Genomic DNA, 16972 nt, shown 5'->3' on the forward strand with positions numbered 1-16972 from the left:
GTGCGTATGTACATTATTCTAATCAAAAACGAGGGGGAACGTTGTGAGTTGCTGCGGACACCGCAACTCTACAGTTATACCCGACGGTGCTAATATTAAACGACACGGCTATTGATGCTGATCAAGAATATATATACTTTATGGGGTCGGTCTAATATACCCCAATATTCATTTTGAGTATCGGGTATAACACGGCCTGTCGGTGGGGAGTCGAGTGGATGGCCGATGCTGTTCCGCGGATTAGAGCTGTGGGGCGCGCCATGCTATGCTATAAATTAAAATAATGTTTACTCATTTTAAAAGTAGGGGCTGCTGCTGTTGTCGGCAGTTGCAGTGCCAGTGCCAGTGGCAGTGGCAGTGGCAGTGGCAAGTGTTTGCCTGTACGCTGTTAATTTGTTTTTACGACACTTGCTGGCGTTTATTATTTCTGTTTTGCAGCTCCCGCGACGGCGGTTAGTCCGGAGGAGTGGAGGCCCGCCCGCTCGTCTGGGACCGTGGGAGGAAGCAGCCAGCCCTTGGGGCGGGAACATTGGGGGTTTTCTCCTGAAATGTGATCTAGTATGTGGATATACGGAGCAACAGAGGTGGCAAGGTGGACACTGGACACTTTCGTTGGTGTGATTCAATGATTGAGCGAGCTCTAAGAGGCCTTCCGCGACTCCCGAATCCAAGATACCCCCTTGAGTACCCCGCACAGACCATAAATGGGTTAAAAAACAAAAACACAAATAAATACAACTTGAAAATATAAGCCATAGAGAGATGAAGACCCTTTTCTGCATAGAGTAAGCGGCTGGGTGGAAGAGCGGGGAGGGAGCAGAAACCAAACACAAAGCCGAAAATCTTGAGCCCAAGAACAAACGAGAGCATCCAGTTTTTTGTTTTTGTGGTTTTTTTTTTCTAGCCCAGCCCAACCCGACCTTTCGGAACCAAAACAAACAGCTTGGAATGGAGGAATCCACGCTAAACGTAAACAACGCAACGGACCAAGGGTCCCTCCTCTTGGAGGGGCACCGCACCGCACCACGGAGGCCCGTGTATGTGGCGTGTAACTCCGGTAGTGCCCGAAGCCGAAGAACCCGAAGAAGCCGAAGAACCAGTTTCGCCAGTCCAGTCTCTGCGGTCGACACCACAGGGTATGTAAGTGTGCATCAAAAACGAGGGGGAACGTTGTGAGTTGCTGCGGACACCGCAACTCTACAGTTATACCCGATACTAAGTCAGTATGGCTCTCCTCCGGCAGACGCTAATATTAAACGACACGACAAAGAGTGCGTGCGAGAGAGACAGAAAATCAGTCTGAGCGTGACGTCGGGCGCTGCGTAGCCACTGCAAATTGATTTGTTCCTTTTGGCTATAAAAATGATCTGATCTGATCCAGATTCAGCAATCTAATAGATATGGTCATTATCTATGATTCTGCGTTTTTAGTTTTCTCGAATCTGCAATATTGTGGATGCAACAGATTTTCGTCCTTTGTGGGGGCGGATGGGGGTGGGGCGAAATTCTGAGATATACGTTTTATAGTGACATCTTAAAGGAGTGTGTGTACCAAATTTGGTTATTTTATCCTTAATAGTCTCTGAGATTTGTGGTTGCCTCAGATTTTCGTCCTTTGCGGGGGCGGAAGGGGGTGTGGCGAAATTTGGACAGGAAACGGTCAAGGTCCGATATCACAGGAGTGTGGATACCAAATTTGGTTGCTCTGGCTTTTATAGGTTCTGAGATCCTTGAACTCATATTTTGCAATTGGCAAAACCGACCATGAAACCTGTGTGTTAGAGTGAGACAGAGCGAGAAAGAGTGAAATTGTTTTCGTGATTCTGGCTGTAATAATTATACGATCTGGTTCAGATTTTGCACTCTGTAAGATATAGTCATCTTCTACGATTCTGCGTTTTTAGTTTTCTCGTATCGTCGAAATTGTGGATGCCACAGATTTTCGCCCTTTGTGGGGGCGGAAGTGGGCGGGGCAAAGTTTTGAAATATTTTTGGAGCAGTGACATATCACAGAAGTCTGGATCCAAAACATCGTTGCTCTAGCTCTTATAGTCTTTGAGCATTAGGCGCTGAAGGGGACGGACAGACGGACAGACGGACAGACGGACAGACGGACGGACGGACAGACGGACAGACGGACAGACGGACAGACAGACATGGCTCAATCGACTCGGCTATTGATGCTGATCAAGAATATATATACTTTATGGGGTCGGAAACGATTCCTTCTGGACGTTACACACATCCACTTTTACCACAAATCTAATATACCCCAATACTCATTTTGAGTATCGGGTATAAAAATAAAGAGGCCTAATCGGAGGAGTAACATAAGAGTTCTACGATGCCCAGGCAGGTCAGAAGGTCAGGAGGTCAGGTTTCTCTTCGGTACCTCGTCCTGCTCCGAACATCGTGGGATATCGGCATGACCAGGATCAGCCGCACAGCTAGAGCAGGAATCAGTGATAGACTTCTTCATGGATCAGATTTTTAGAAATGGAGCTTGCAAATAGTGTGATCTATTTTCCATATGATTCATGATGCATGATGAGCGGAATATCGGGCCTCTTACAGGCCCACGAAAGTAGGCCAGCCATCAAATGCTTCCGAATGGTGCAAAAATTCCAGTTTCTGGGAGACCCCCCCGTCTAGACCCCCTCCCGAAAGCGAGGGGGAACGTTGTGAACTGCTGCTGCGACCGCACATTTATACCCGATACTTAGTCAGTATGGCTCTCCTCCGGCAGACGGCCCTAGCATTGAACGACGACGAGGGCGTGCGAGAGAGACAGAAAATGAGTCAGGAGGTGTCGTCGGGCGCTGCGACGGGCGGCCTCTGCAAAACGATTTGTTCCTTTTTGACGATCTGATATTTCGACACCAACAAAGCCTTCAAATTCTTGAGGAAGTTCCGCATTGCCTGCGCCAACTATAGTTGGAATCCTCAGGAGCTCGTCAAGAATGGCTCCGAGGTCATTCACTCACTCACTCCTTTCCAGAAGTCCTGGTTCGAGGAGGTAAGATGCTAGAGCTATGTTTCACTTCTTTGGCCCACAGAATCCACAAACAGGAGGTGCGTACGTGAGGACAAGACGAGCCCAGGCCCAAGGACGAAGCTTAACCGAAGTCCAATCCAAGACGTCCCAGGAAGACGTCGCAAAGGAAGCCAAGACCAAGCTGCCAGCCAATTACTACCAATTATGAATATTTTTATTGGTGAATTGGTAAAAATCAAGTGAAAAACTATACTACACTATAGTATGTACCACCAACTATACACACAATGGCAACTGGCGTCCCTCGTGATTACGCACACCCATCCATTGGTGTGGGCAAAGGGGCATCAACAATCAAGACGTAGCCCCGTTCGGAGGCGCCCCCCCGGGAGGGAAGGGAAGCCAACGAACGATGCTGTTTGGCGAATTCAGCCGAAATTATTAGCGATAATCGACTGAGGCCAGTCGATAGTGTGACCAGGCTGGACTGATCTCACAGACCTATGAATAGGATCTCACAGTTCTCACAGGGCGGGTCCAGCGAGCAAGGACAGGTAGGTAGTTAATGTTTAGCGCAGCTCCCGGTACACCCTTGGCGTACGTCTCATCCTTTGGCAGTGGACGGGAGGGTATCGATGTTTCATTGACAGCATTGACGAGCTGTTTCTGGAACAAAGAACGCATGGAAAACGGCACATCCTCTTTGGAGACCTGAAAGAGAAGAAACACAAATGTTATTTTAGACACTCTTTTGGATAATCTCTGATTTTAGGACCCACCTGCTTCGGTGCAGCCTCATATTCGGTGGCTAGCTCCACGATTGTATCCTGACCTACATGCATGCTTTGGCTCTGGCTGGGCATACCTTCACATAAGTCCGAATTCATCTTATCCATGGGATCTGATCACGGCAGGATCATCTGTGTTAAAATGTACACTGTCAAAGAGCTTTACATCTTTATATATCTACTTTTATACTCGGCCAAGCCATTTTCCAAGCGTGTCAAGGTGACTCTTTGATCCAGAAACAGTGCGCCAAGGGTGCCATCAGCTTCCGGGAGAAGTACAAAACATTGCCTGACTTGATGACGCACCTAGCACCTAGTTGCTTACATAGCTGTTTGTGCCAGGCACTGTCTTTGCACGCTGGACCCGCTGTGCGAGAACATGTGAGATCCTCTCCCCGGGTCTGTCAGAGCAGTCCAGCCTGGTCACACCATCGCCTGGCCTCAGATCGCCAAGAATTTCGGCTGTATTCCCCAAACAGCATCGTTCGTTGGCTTCCCTTCCCTCCCGGGGCCTGGCTTCGTCGTCATCGATCCCGGTTTGGTCCCAGGCCATGCTCTCCCGGTAGCTGCCCACCGCAGATCCCCAGGAGGCTGCCCAGAGGCGCAACCGAGCGTGACTACGTCTTGATTGTTGATGCCCCTTTGCTGGTCGAAGATTTCACTCGCAAAAGTAATCGCGAGGGACGCCACTCGCCATTATGAACCGAGCAAGGGGAGAATATAGTTTTTCTATGATAATTTTCACTTGATTTTTACCAATTTGGTTTTTTTCGTTTCGTTGCGTTGGTATTGGTGAGCTTCCGTCAAGTGACGTCGAAATCTAGGGATGGAGAGTGGGAGTGCTAAAAATTCAGTGTTGGATAACCACACTTACACGCCCAGGGCTGCAATCGCATCATAAATAAACGAAATACCGATTTTCAAGTCTTAATTATGAACATTAATTGTGTTCCAATTTGAATACATTTATTTTAACGCTCGATTATTCGATTGCTCGGGGCAATGCTCGGAGTGAATGGAGTGTGAGACAATGGATGGGTACACTATCGAAGGTGGATAGGCGACTGGGTGGTATGAGTATTTTAGTAAACAATTTCGCATTATCTCAATTTACATGGAATGACAGGTTAATCCTTTCGCGATAGGCAGAGAGGAGAATTATATATAATTTTGGTGTGAACGAAGCGCATGTCTCGCGATTCGGTATATCTCAAATGAAAAGGGGGTGAGAAGGAAATGGAAAGGGGGCTCTTGAGCTTAAACTGAATCGAATCCCAATCGAGTGGGAGGATTCTTTGTATACGAGAATTTTGTAATAGGTGCAATCGGAATGGCAATCGATTATATGATATTGTTTCAGCTTCACTTGCGATACACCTTCCGATACTATTGTTGAACAACTGACATACATCCCATCCCTAAAGTGTCAGCTGACGCCGCAGACATTCCTTATTGAAAAAAAAGAAAAGCGGAAGAGAGAAAATTGTCGAAATGTCGATCAAATTCACGGAGGCGTTTGATAAGCTATTAGACAAAATACCCAATTTAGAGGAGTCTTGGTTGAAGGAGGAGGAAGAAATTACCCAGAAGATATATCAAGCCTTCCACGATACAAACTCCATTTTCAAGGGGACACTGTCCCATTTGAAGGAAACCAGTAAGTATAATAGAGAAAAAAAGCACATGCATTTATGCTTTATATCCTTTATATACATATATGCTTTGTAATATGTATATCCCATAGATATTCAAAAGAAGAAGTATCAGACATGGATTCAGGTGACAATGCCATTCCCGATTTATCCGAATAAACTGTGGGAAAACACAGCCTCAGCCCTTTATAAGCTGAGGGCTCGCCGGAATCTACGCCATCCAGCTGTTAAAAATGCATATCTAGTGCCAGAGAGGTTGAGATCTTTGTTTGACACCGACCTGAAAAGAGCTGTTGGCGGCATTGGTGAGGTCACTTGCCAGAGTGGCAAGGTCTTCACTCTCAGTGCTGAATCGGAAAAGGGGGACATAGACCTTTATTCAATTGATGTCACTGGGCCCGGCAATGGTCAGCTTAGCTACCATTTTTTACTTGCTCTCAAATTTTCGAATGATCCGAAAATGTACATCCCCTTTTTTGGGGAGCACCTTATCAAGGGGGCACAGTTCATGGTACTAAAGGAGCAAATCCATCTTGATGAGTTCATCGGAAAAACGATGTCAGTCAAAAAATTCCTGAACCATTTGGGAGTAGAACAAAACGAAGAGACCAACCAACCTTTCCTTCGAGAAAACATTGAAAATCAAACTGTCAGCGATGCAGTGCTTAAGGTAAGTGTACTTACAGATACAGATACAGATACAGGTACAAGCATAAATAATCAACTTAAATCCATCTCTTAGACTCTGAAGTGCGTGATAATGCTCTCCGAGAATCCCGAACGGTTGTCCTTGATTTACAATAAGCTGGAGCATTTCAAGCAAGTGGACAGTGTGGAGCTCTCTGAACTTATGGCACTGATTGATCTCAATTAAATATTTAATACCCCTTCGAAAATTTTCTAATAGTTGTGCACATTTCGTTTAATAAAGTGTGAGGACACCCAAGGATAACGTATTTCTCGAATTAAGGCAAATATTCATGGACTCGATGGATTCGTGATGGATTCGTGCCATGGATGGTTTGAGGCTTGAGCCTTGAGCCTTGAGGCCCCCCAAAAGCAAGCGAAGCGACAGCCACGACATACCAAAATTGGTAAATGGAACGGAGTGGATTCCATTCCCGGCGACGAACAGAAGCCCCACGAGAGAGCGAAGGCATTGTACAAGTGCCGACAGCCGAAACGAAAATATTTCATCAACGAAAGTTAATCATAGAAACGCATTCAGTAGAATAATATACATACACACACATACAAGGGGAGGGGTTGGGGAGGGGTTAACGTTCAGGTGGAAGAATTTGCCATCAAAACGCATCCAATCTGTCTGCATGTCTGTTCTCCTGATGATCTCATTGATGCCTCACTTCACAGTGCTCGTAGCAGGGCAATATCCACTTGACAGTAGTCCATCGATAGGAACGGTATGTGCACACGATCCATTAGTGGGGCTTTGCCTGGGAACAAGTCCATTGAGCGGGTTCCGGGGGAACAATGACCCATTTTAGTGGTGCAGATAAGTGCCTGCAACAATGCAACGCACACCATGCAACATGGAGCGCTACGACTCCCCTTGCCAGAGCCCCAGAATCCCACCAGAACAGATGAGCATCAAATTTGTGGTGGGGGGGGGAGGAATGAATATTGTGCTCTCGAGAAAACTCGAAACTCAAAACTCGATTCGGGTGCTGAGCGGGCGTCTTTTACCATTTTCCCATTTATCTCTGTGTCGGGGCTGCAGCATAATTGCTTAATGCGTTCAACAATGTTTTGCCACTAAATTTAAGTCGAAATGCATCATTAAAAGGGCATCCTCCAATGGCCTCGCACATGTTCAGCATACACTCGAATTTAGAAGCAGCAGCAGAGGCTGAGGCAGAGGCAGCTGAAGATGGGGCAAAGGCAGAGCCAGAGCCAGAGCCAGAGCCACCCCAGTCGATGCGCGACATAGAAGTGATTGCGCCCTGAGTGAAAACATGTGGGGCACAGATCGACTGACTCATCCGACGGCCAGATGGTGCAGCAGCCCACACCCACTCCCACTCCCACTACTCCTCCGCCCCCCCCATAATCGATCAATTTACATGCGAATCTGGGCACCACCCGACACTGATTTCATGTTTTAGGCCAGCAAACGAAAATGTGGGCCATTAGATTATATTTTTAACGATTTTCCTGCCAGGTGAAACTCGCTCTCGAGTCACAGCACAACAGCCAGGATAACAAGGTATCAATATTTTCAGAGGGGAGGGCACAGCAAGGAAGCATCAATGCCATGCCCGCTGTTCACTCTCCAGTGAACTCTCCTCCTTCCCGCAGGCTCAAGGCGAAGGCGTACACCGTACACCGTACACCATCCGGGCATCCAGGCATCCAGGCATCCAATCTCGTCACTCGGCACTTGATTGGGCCCATCGACAGCGCTGATTATAAGTCACAGATTGCCCGGGCAGGCGGCAGGATAAATTCGTTTTATTTATGACAGTTCAGTGGCCGTCTAAAGCTCGTCCCAGTTCCGTCACAGCCTCCGAATGTATTACACGGCCATGACCGGGACTTGACTTTCATCTACTTTTGTTGTAATCATTGCTTTTTGCTTTTTGCTTTTGCTTTTGATTTTGATTGCGTGGAAAGGCCAGAGATGCCAAAGCATATTTAAGATTTAAGATTCCCCAATATTTGGTCAGAATTGGAGCAGTTCCCTGAACCGTTCTCTGCTGCTCGGAAGTTTGTCCAGCTAAATGCCCTTTTGTGATTGGTTTTGGGCCCGAAAGACGGGACGGGAAGTAGTACAGTTTTCGATTCAGGAAGCTGTTCAGATGAGTGATGCGACTGATGGATGGATTGACTGACCGACTGACTGATGGCCTACAGGAAGCACCTCCTACAGGCCGACTCTAGGCTTCCGCCCGGTCTCCGCCTGGCGCCAGCCGACCCTCACCCGAGCCCCTAGTAGTCCTTGGAAAAACCCTTCAACTTTTATAAATGCAAAGTTTTCCACAAAAGCAGGCTGTACGTCCAGAAATATCTATTCGTATTTCAGTCATAGTTCAGTCATAGCCAGTTCCGCACAAATATTTCCTAAATAGTCTTAAATTTTGAAAAGTTTCTCACTCCGAAAGCCATGCCAAAGAAAGGACGCTCCTGGCCGGCAAACGAGGTCGGCCGCCTCGAGGAGGATCCCAGGACGCGCGGCGTCTTGCAAAGAACACACTGCCGGGCCTTTCGCCAGAAGCTACGCGCCACCCGGAAGTGGAAATTCTTCCAAGGACTGACCATAGCCACAGTCGTCGCAGTGCTGCTGGGAGCCTTGATCCTCATCGGGCTGGGCATGACGGCGGAAGACGACTTCGACACTTCTGGGATCGTCAGCCAGGTGAAGGGACTGTGGCTCGAGGCACTGGAGTTCCTGGAGCACGTGATATAGATCGTCGAGGGCGAGGGCGAGGGCGGAGGCGCAGGGCAGAGCTTGGACACTTCAGGGAGGGATTATCGGCCAGGAGTAGGCGCTCGCCTGCAGAAGAAATCCGTTTTGGTTGCGCATAGAAGAAGGAGCTGCCAGTCGATACTGAAGCCGTGTGTGGACAGGAAGTCTGCGAACTCGTTCTTCAGCAGGGCCAGACACCGACACCATTTGATTACAGGTAGCATCTAAATTCACTCGTGCTTCTGTATATATATGCTTCTATGCAGTAAATATATTCCCGCCCGAGACCCTGAACGATGGAGACACTTGAAATCTGTGACCAGTGCCCTCCGCCAAGGAGGGACCCGCACCCTGGAGGCAGAGGCAGAGGGAGAGTTAGATGGGGCCCTGCAAAGCTGTTGTGTGAATTTATTAGCATAATGACTAGAAATATTGCCAGAGCAGCCAGAGCAGCCAGTGCGCTCCTCTTCGGGTTGGCTGGCTTTGGTTTATTTGACAGATTTTCCCGGTTCTTGCTTGGCTGCCCGCGATGCTCATTTTGGCCGAGTTGTCGTTGTCCCTCATGACCCCCAGCGCTCTCGTCCCTCGTCCTTCGTCCTTCGTCCCTCTTCCACTTTTGTCTCTGCTTCCACTTCCACTTCCACTTCTACTTCCACTTCATTCTTCATTATGTTAATAAGCGGAAAGGCAACGCGAATTCGCCTGTAATGAGGACTCGACCAGAGCAAGGGACCCGGAGATCTCTTGCCACTGCCACTGCCACAGCCACAGCCAGTGCCTCTTTCGTGCCCTGCCACTGCCACTGCCACTGCCAGTGGCACTCACTTGAAATCCGTAATATCCAGTTTATTAGGTCAGGACCAACGGCGGCGAGGACGACATTTTGCTGCAATGGCGCCATAAAGTTTATTCGTGTACGGAAAATACCTATTTTGTTTTAATACAGAACTGAACTGAACGCAGTACTGGGCCCTGGACCCGGACCTGGACTCGGACTCGGACTCGGACTCCTGCGGAAGTGAATCGCGACAACGGACGATGGGCGTTAGACGGGAAGAGGAGCCTCACTTGGCCAGAGGAATCGACACAATTACTTCGGGGCTGCTGCTGCTGCTGCTGCTTGCCCCCGGAGGTTTTCTAGTTTGGAAAATTGGAAGGTTTACATAAATTAATCCAAGAGGGAAATGTGAGCAGTGGACATCCATGGGGATGTCGAAGCTGCCCATCGACGGGTTCATGGGCCCGGCCTAGAGCCCTTAGAACCCAGCACATTCCGAAGGAATACTTTGAAGGCATTTCATGGCAGAAAAAGTAAGGGAAATTATAGACTAGTTCATACGAATCGGTCGATCCTTTTGAAGGAGCTCAACCCCAAACAACGCGACACGATTTGCTCCAGAAATTGCCCGCAATTAATCCTCCTCTAATCCCACTCTGGGTACATAAGGGGGCACCAAACTTAGTAAAATGGCTATATGTGCATTGCTTTGAATGACGTTTTTTTTCAACACGTGTTTTCTTGATTTATTTTATATTTTTATTTGGGTAGCTGTTAATAAGTACAAAACAAAAAGGCATAAAGAAATTCAATATCAATTTTTTTAATAACAAAAAAAAATAATTGTACATTTTTCACATAGAAAATGGGTATAACAGCAAAAAATATTTTGTATGAAAAAAATTTCCAAGGAACAAGTTTATGGGAATATGTACTCTTTTAATAATTAATGGAGTTAAACTTATGCTCCTGAAGCTTTTGCAGCCCGCTGTGCATTGAGTTCGGAAAGTTTTTTAGTGTTGTTATTTCTATCCTGTTTCATTTTGCAACTATCGCTTGTTTTAATTGCTTCAATGTATCGTTCTGCCTTGTACAGGCATAGACTTTTGCTGCAAGGATTCCCCACAGATCCTCAATTGGATTTAAGTCCGGACTCATTGAAGCCCACTTAATCAACGGTTTATTGTGGGTCTCAAAATAGTCCATTGAGGCCCGGGAAACATGAATTGGCGCATTATCCTGCTGAAATGTCTATTGATCACCATGGAAATGCTCAGCAAATGAAAAAGGTTCACTATCTATCAATTCTATCTATGCTTGAGCATTCATCCGGCCGGATATTAAACATATTGGAGACCTCCCTTTAGCACTAAAGGCAGCCCATATCATTAGCGATCCATCACCATGGTTTGGCTTGTAGCAAGTTGCCCGTGGATGACGCGGGTCTCTCCAATATTTATGATGGACATCTGAACCGTGTAAACTCATTTTTTTTCCATCACTAAAAATGAAATTTTCTAATTCGGGGTCCCAGAACTTTTGTTTTTCAAAAATGACATGCGCGCATCATTATGACGTTTAGTTTAGAGGAGTTTGCCCACTTTCTTTTGATATGTCAGGTTAAAATTTTCGTTCAAAATTTGGCTCACACGTTGCCTGGGGATTGTTAACCCGAGTTCTGCCTTGATTTTGTTGCAGCTCATTAGGTCTTCAGTTGCAAACTGCCCCAAGTGCCGTTTTGTCAATTCTATTATGGTTGATACTGGGCCAAGTCGACGATTTATGCGGTAACCGTCTGGATCTATGAACATTTTTGAAATAGTATTTTGATGTCGATACATTAGCGAAGCTATTCGACCAGTTTTTATGCCGGCTAATTTCATTCTCTTGATCCTTCCCTGTTCTTCCTCAGAAAATGATTTACCATGTGGCATTTTTAACTAAAATGGAATTTTTTTTTTTTAATTTGTATTGCTTTGAAGCAATAATGAGTGCTTACGTAAAGAATCAATCAGCTTGTCACTTTTACTGAAAAGATGCTAACACTGCGACTCTCAAAACATGAATAGACATGATTGCACATATATCTATTTTCTACGTAGAGCGCGAGCTTGATCTCTTATCTAAGCTAATGGTACCACAAATGGAGTTCAAAGAAGACGAAAATTTGTCATAACTGAGCACAACAATAAGAGATAAGAACTGCATAGTCAAACCCAACAAGCATCTATTACTTTTTAAGAAAAATTGAAAATAAGTTTTGCACATATAGCCATTTTACTAAGGTATGTATTGCTAATTGCTACTGGTGCAAGTACGTTCAAATGTAAATGTAAATGCGGGTGTGGGTGTGGGTGTGGGTGTGGGCGTGGGTGAACTAACACCTACCTCTAATCGGCTCAGTCTCAGAGTTTGAGGCCTACCAGAGCCCATTCCCAGTGGGCTCTGGTGGTGGCGCTGGCGGTTCGGTTGGGGGCTGGCTCAAAAGCCGTACTCCACTGCGGCCACTCAATTATGAAAGTATGGACAAAATACTCGTAATTAGAGAGTCACAGCAACCAGGCTGCGCACAAGTTCTAAGGGAATCTCCCAAGGAGTGCGAGTGGTGGCTCCCAGACTAAGGGACTGTGTGCTCCTCCTCCTCCTCTACACACATCGGAGAGGACAGGTGCTATGTGTAGCAGATGATGTATCTGTATCTGTCGGTGGCAAAGGACTTTCTGTGGCTCCGGGCAAACCTCTCCCACAATTAAAAAGGAAAATCGAGCGTCCGCACAATTATAAATCCGTGCATCGAGGCAATGTGGCAGATTTTCCCAAAAAAAGTTGTACTCCCTGCAGGCCCCTGCGGACCCCAAATTATAATCCATTTGCCAAAGGCAGCGGCAGAGGCAGAGGCAAAGGCAACGCCGAGTCTAAGGAAGATTACCTCATTAATTTCTATTAAAATTAAAATAAGTTTTGTGCCTTTGGAAATGGTGTACAAAGTGCGCCAAAAGAGGGACCGACCGGACCGACGCACAGGCATAAATAAATAAATAAATAAAGAGACCAACGGGCGGACAGTCCAGTCCGGAGTCCGGAGTCCGATGTCCGATGTCCAATTTCCGGAGAAGCGGCGGAGAAAGCTGTGCGGCTCGGTTGAATGACTCTGCGGACCATTGAAAGGAGGGCAAGGCAGCAAAGCCGACAACACAATTTGCTACTTACAACACATTTCATAAATATTTTAGAAGCGGTGGCCCCCACTGCGACCACAGGCCCCGGCCCCGGCCAGAGCCAGAGCCGCCGACTGGGCAAGGACAAGGTCCTGCGAGTCGTTTCTGTTTGTGTTCCTGTTCCTTGTGGCCTTCCATTCCATACCACACCATTGTACAGTCCAAGCAATTGAAAGGCATGCGTCAGACCTTCCATCGGTCTCCCGTCTGCGTCTAATGATGCCCCATCGGTGCGCCCAATGGTGTCCACAGGCCCCTGCATATTCCACTGCGGACATGAAAATTTGATCACTGATTCGAGCGAGCCCAGACAGCCCTTCAGAGGATCGATTCCATTCGACCATGGCCAGGCGAAGGACATCACTGGTGGGCTCCGGAAGTGCGATAAGCACACTCGAAAGAGTGTGCCCAAGGCACTTTCATAACTTTGCTAGACTTTCATTAATCCCCAGCTCGTAGCTGTCATTAGAGTGCAACTCGCAGGAGCAGCAGGAGTCTTCTTGTTGTGCCTTTTAGTTCTGTTTCGGCCGGAACGTGTTGGCCAAACCCAAAAGCCCCCCGAAGTTGGAAGAAAGTCTGCCGGCCCCCGAAGGCCGAGGGGATACCTTTGTGGTTCTTTTCACTTCGATTCTGGAGAGAGTACGCCAGAGTCCTGTTTTTGGTGGATGCAAGCGAGGTTTGCTTCAGATCGTTGGATGCTCCCGTAGTACTCTCTGTACTCCCTGGGAGGGTATCAAAGGAGACGTCTGCGCCTGCCGCCCTAATGACGACGATTAAAATGCAGCAGCGGCTGCCTGGCAGGGCCGCAGGTGGCACAAGTACTCGTAGATGCTGTAGATGCCCCTCCTCCGTGAAGGGGTTGGTTCTGTCGGGATTGTGGGGGCTGCGGGACGGGGACGAGGACGAGAACGAGACTTTGTGCGATACATGAAAAACAGAGAACTCATAAAGCCGGAGAGGAAACAATTACAAATGCTTACCTATGTGCACGAATACGAATGCGAATACATACACTTTTTCAGGCAGGGATACAGTGGAGACTCCATCAGTGGACAGCTGCCGAATTGTGCTCTCTGAAAGATCTGAAGGACACCAACGATAGCCGGATATCTGTACATCTTTAGATGGTCCTGCAGCTGAGTGCGCACTGGGGTGCCTCACTGTACACGTACCACATACATGTGGGGTGGAAGGAAGGGGCAAGCTACACGTCAAGTAAAGTCGAGTCGAGTAACGGGGGGCGGTGGGCGGTGGGCGGTTGGCGTCGTCCTCTGAGGACAGGACTCGCAGATGTTTGAGGGATTTCTGTTACAATTTGAGTTTTTTCAACGCTTGGCTTTAACAGGACTGCGTCGCCGTCGCCGTCGTCGCTTTCCCCTTATTTCCTTTTATGGTTTTTCTTGCTCTGAAGAGGGAAATTGTTTCCGCCGCACTTAGCGATGCCTCCACCTCCGCCTCCACCTTCCGCCTCCCCGTTCCTGCATCTCCATCTTTTTCCCCCATTTGATGGCAAACATTTCCGCAGCTCGTCGCATAATTTAATGCAAATACCCATGCCCATACCCATGCCCCCGCTGCTGCTGCCCCCGCTGCTGCTGCCCCCGCTGCCCCCGCTGCCACCGCTGCCACCTCACTTTCCTCCCACCAGCATCCAGTATCGATTTTGGTGAAGGGGCGAGATTTTTGTGCATTTCACTGGTGCTTGTCCTTGGGCTGACCTTTGGGGAGCTGCATCCTGCGGGTCCTTGAGTTGTGCTCAGCAAAGGCTCCTTGGGCAGCGCCCAAGCACTGCGAAAGTCTCGAATGTCTCTCGTTGGAGCCAGGAGCCAGGAGACAGGAGACAGGACGCGTGTCCATATTCCCGGCAATTAACGAGCCGCTGAATGCTTATTAAACTGCCATGCTGCAACATCGCCTGTTGTTGCAAGCTGCAATTACGGCAATTTGAATTTTTAAAACGACAGAGACAGAGACAGAGACAGGAGGCCCTGTCCGGAGGCCATTCGATGACTTTTCAGCGGCCCCTACGCACTTGCGAGTTTTCACACGCAATCCCCGACCACACCGGACACGGGACAGGGGGCAGGGGACAGGGGACGGGGACAGGGACGGGGGCCAGGGACAGGGAAATATTCAGTAGCAGTCGCAGTCGCGCGAATATAAAGGACAAAAAATAAGCATACGGCACGTGGCCCCACGTGGAGCACACGAACGGAACGGAGATGGAATGATAAAAAGGTATATCCATGTACACTTTTGCATATGTATGTATGTATGCATGTGTGTGTGTGTGTGTGTGTGTGCGTGTGTATAAGCCAGGAGAGAAATCGAATTTCAAATTTCACAGTCCGGAATTTAAAAATACGAATTCGAATGCGAATGCGAATGCAAAAAAAGGGATAAGCACAACTTTTTTGTGAAATATTGGTAGAAACCCCATTTTTGTATTTTGCAAAGGGGCTTATAGCGGATTTATTTGGCAACGCACGCGTCTCCTCTGCCCGGATCCCCCCCGGCCCCACCTTCCAGTCACACACAACCGAAAAACAAACACAAATGCACGCAATCCAAATATTAACAGGGAGGAGCACTCTCAAACCCAAAAGATACAAATTTGCAAAGCACACAGAGAGACACAGAGCCACATCGGAATACAGTAAAGGACACAGGCAGAGGGACGGGGACAGGGACGGGGAGAGGGATTGAAAGCTGGTTGACAGGCTTAGCCGAACATGGGACATGGCAGGACATGGGCCGAAAAAAAAAACTCGGGCCTATAATGCTGGCGCCCGACAATGAGGCCGATGGGATTGATGCCTTGATTTCGATAAGACTTCCAAATAGTTGACCCTCTGGTTCATTTCACATGCAGATACAGCCACAGATACAGTAGGACCAAAAACCATTGACTGCAAAAACAGGGGAAAATCTTACCGAATGGCTAGAGTATTACCAAGAACCCCTTGGAGTTACCATCCATCCACCCGGACTGGGCTGGGGCGAGGGACCGGATAGAGCTTAGAGCTTAGACCTAGTGCCTGTAGCTGATGCTGATGCTGATGCCGATGCTGTGGCAGTCACGCCTCCGTTGCCGTTTCGGAGGCTTCTTTGCCGCCAAATGCTTTTCGCCTAATGAGTTTTCTACTTGCGGTTTCGAGGGAAATTTGCGCAGAAAAGCGCCACTCCACACTCCACACTCCACACTCCATACTCCATACAGTGCACACTCCATGCTCCATGCTCCACCCGAAATGCGAGGCAGGCAATGCGAGAACGACACGGCTTTTACCTAAACCCCGCCAGAGGGGCTGTGTGCGCGCTGTAAATGTTTTAGTGGTTACCGCGTTTAAGTCATTAGAGAAAATTCTTAGCTAAAGTGCGGCATAAAAAGGGGTGTAGCCGTTTGGGCGGACGGATGGAGGACACCCAACCTCAAGGAGAAGGAGAAGGAGAAGGGAAAGGAGACGGAGACGGAGGCGGACAAAGTTTACTGTCAGAACTCTTTGGCTTTGGCTTTGGCTTTGGGCGTCTCGTGTTGCTGTGCCAACCTCAGAGGTGGTGAAACACGGCTGCCGGCTGCCGGCTGCCGGCTGCTGACTCTGGTTAGAGCCATAGATGTGGCTCTTTTGTGGGGTCTTTCCATTCAAAAATTCAAAAGAATTCCCCCCCAAAAAGATGGCGAATCGTTAATTCGATCGGATAAGTCCGGGAATGTTAGTCAAATTGGAATGCCTCAATCAGTTCTACTCAGGAAATAACAAGAACAGACAGGACTATCGCACAGCCCTGATAAATGACTCGAAAGAACCAAACAATCATTTACTTGACTCAAATCAAAGCAAAGCCGAGCCGAGCCAAAAAAAAAACTCAAACAATAGAAGTGGAACACTTGAGCCGCTCTCTTGAGTGGCACAGGGCCGGGGCTCAAGTAGAAACCACTCAGAACCCCGAGAACTCTCTTACCCCGAGGGTGCTCAAGAGAGAGTGCGCCGCGCTTCCCTCTCTTTTTTGAATGAGGTCGAGATTTTGTTTGGGACTCAGTCCGTGCTCTGGCCTGAAATTCAATACGAAATCGAAGCAAGTCCGCCGCAAAGCAGAAGCAACTCGGATCACAGCC

At 48.0% G+C, this 16972-nt stretch overlaps 3 protein-coding genes across 4 annotated transcripts in view; 1 reads left to right on the plus strand and 2 right to left on the minus strand.

The window, feature by feature from the left end:
• Window positions 1-16972, minus strand: part of LOC6598986 (ubiquitin-conjugating enzyme E2 D2) — a 174360-nt gene that overhangs the window by 18005 nt on the left and 139383 nt on the right. The window lies entirely within an intron of this gene.
• LOC6598995 lies at window positions 3447-4141 on the minus strand. Of its 2 annotated transcripts, none has more exons than XM_002023996.2 (3): window positions 3974-4141; window positions 3775-3915; window positions 3447-3706 (listed from the first exon to the last, which is right to left on the minus strand). In XM_002023996.2, the coding sequence occupies exons 2-3, from the start codon at window positions 3889-3891 to the stop codon at window positions 3497-3499; spliced, it is 327 nt and encodes a 108-aa protein (XP_002024032.1). In that variant the 5' UTR covers window positions 3892-3915; window positions 3974-4141; the 3' UTR covers window positions 3447-3496. The 2 variants fall into 2 exon arrangements, with proteins under 2 accessions (XP_002024032.1, XP_026847961.1); XM_026992160.1 differs by having other exon boundaries at window positions 3966-4141.
• LOC6598994 lies at window positions 5145-6371 on the plus strand. The gene is made up of 3 exons (XM_002023995.2): window positions 5145-5440; window positions 5528-6105; window positions 6178-6371. The coding sequence occupies exons 1-3, from the start codon at window positions 5275-5277 to the stop codon at window positions 6307-6309; spliced, it is 876 nt and encodes a 291-aa protein (XP_002024031.1). The 5' UTR covers window positions 5145-5274; the 3' UTR covers window positions 6310-6371.

This window comes from Drosophila persimilis, unplaced genomic scaffold, assembly GCF_003286085.1.
Source record: "Drosophila persimilis strain 14011-0111.01,24,50 unplaced genomic scaffold, DperRS2 tig00000700-arrow-arrow-pilon, whole genome shotgun sequence".
In the NCBI taxonomy this organism is placed as follows: Eukaryota; Metazoa; Arthropoda; class Insecta; order Diptera; family Drosophilidae; genus Drosophila; species Drosophila persimilis.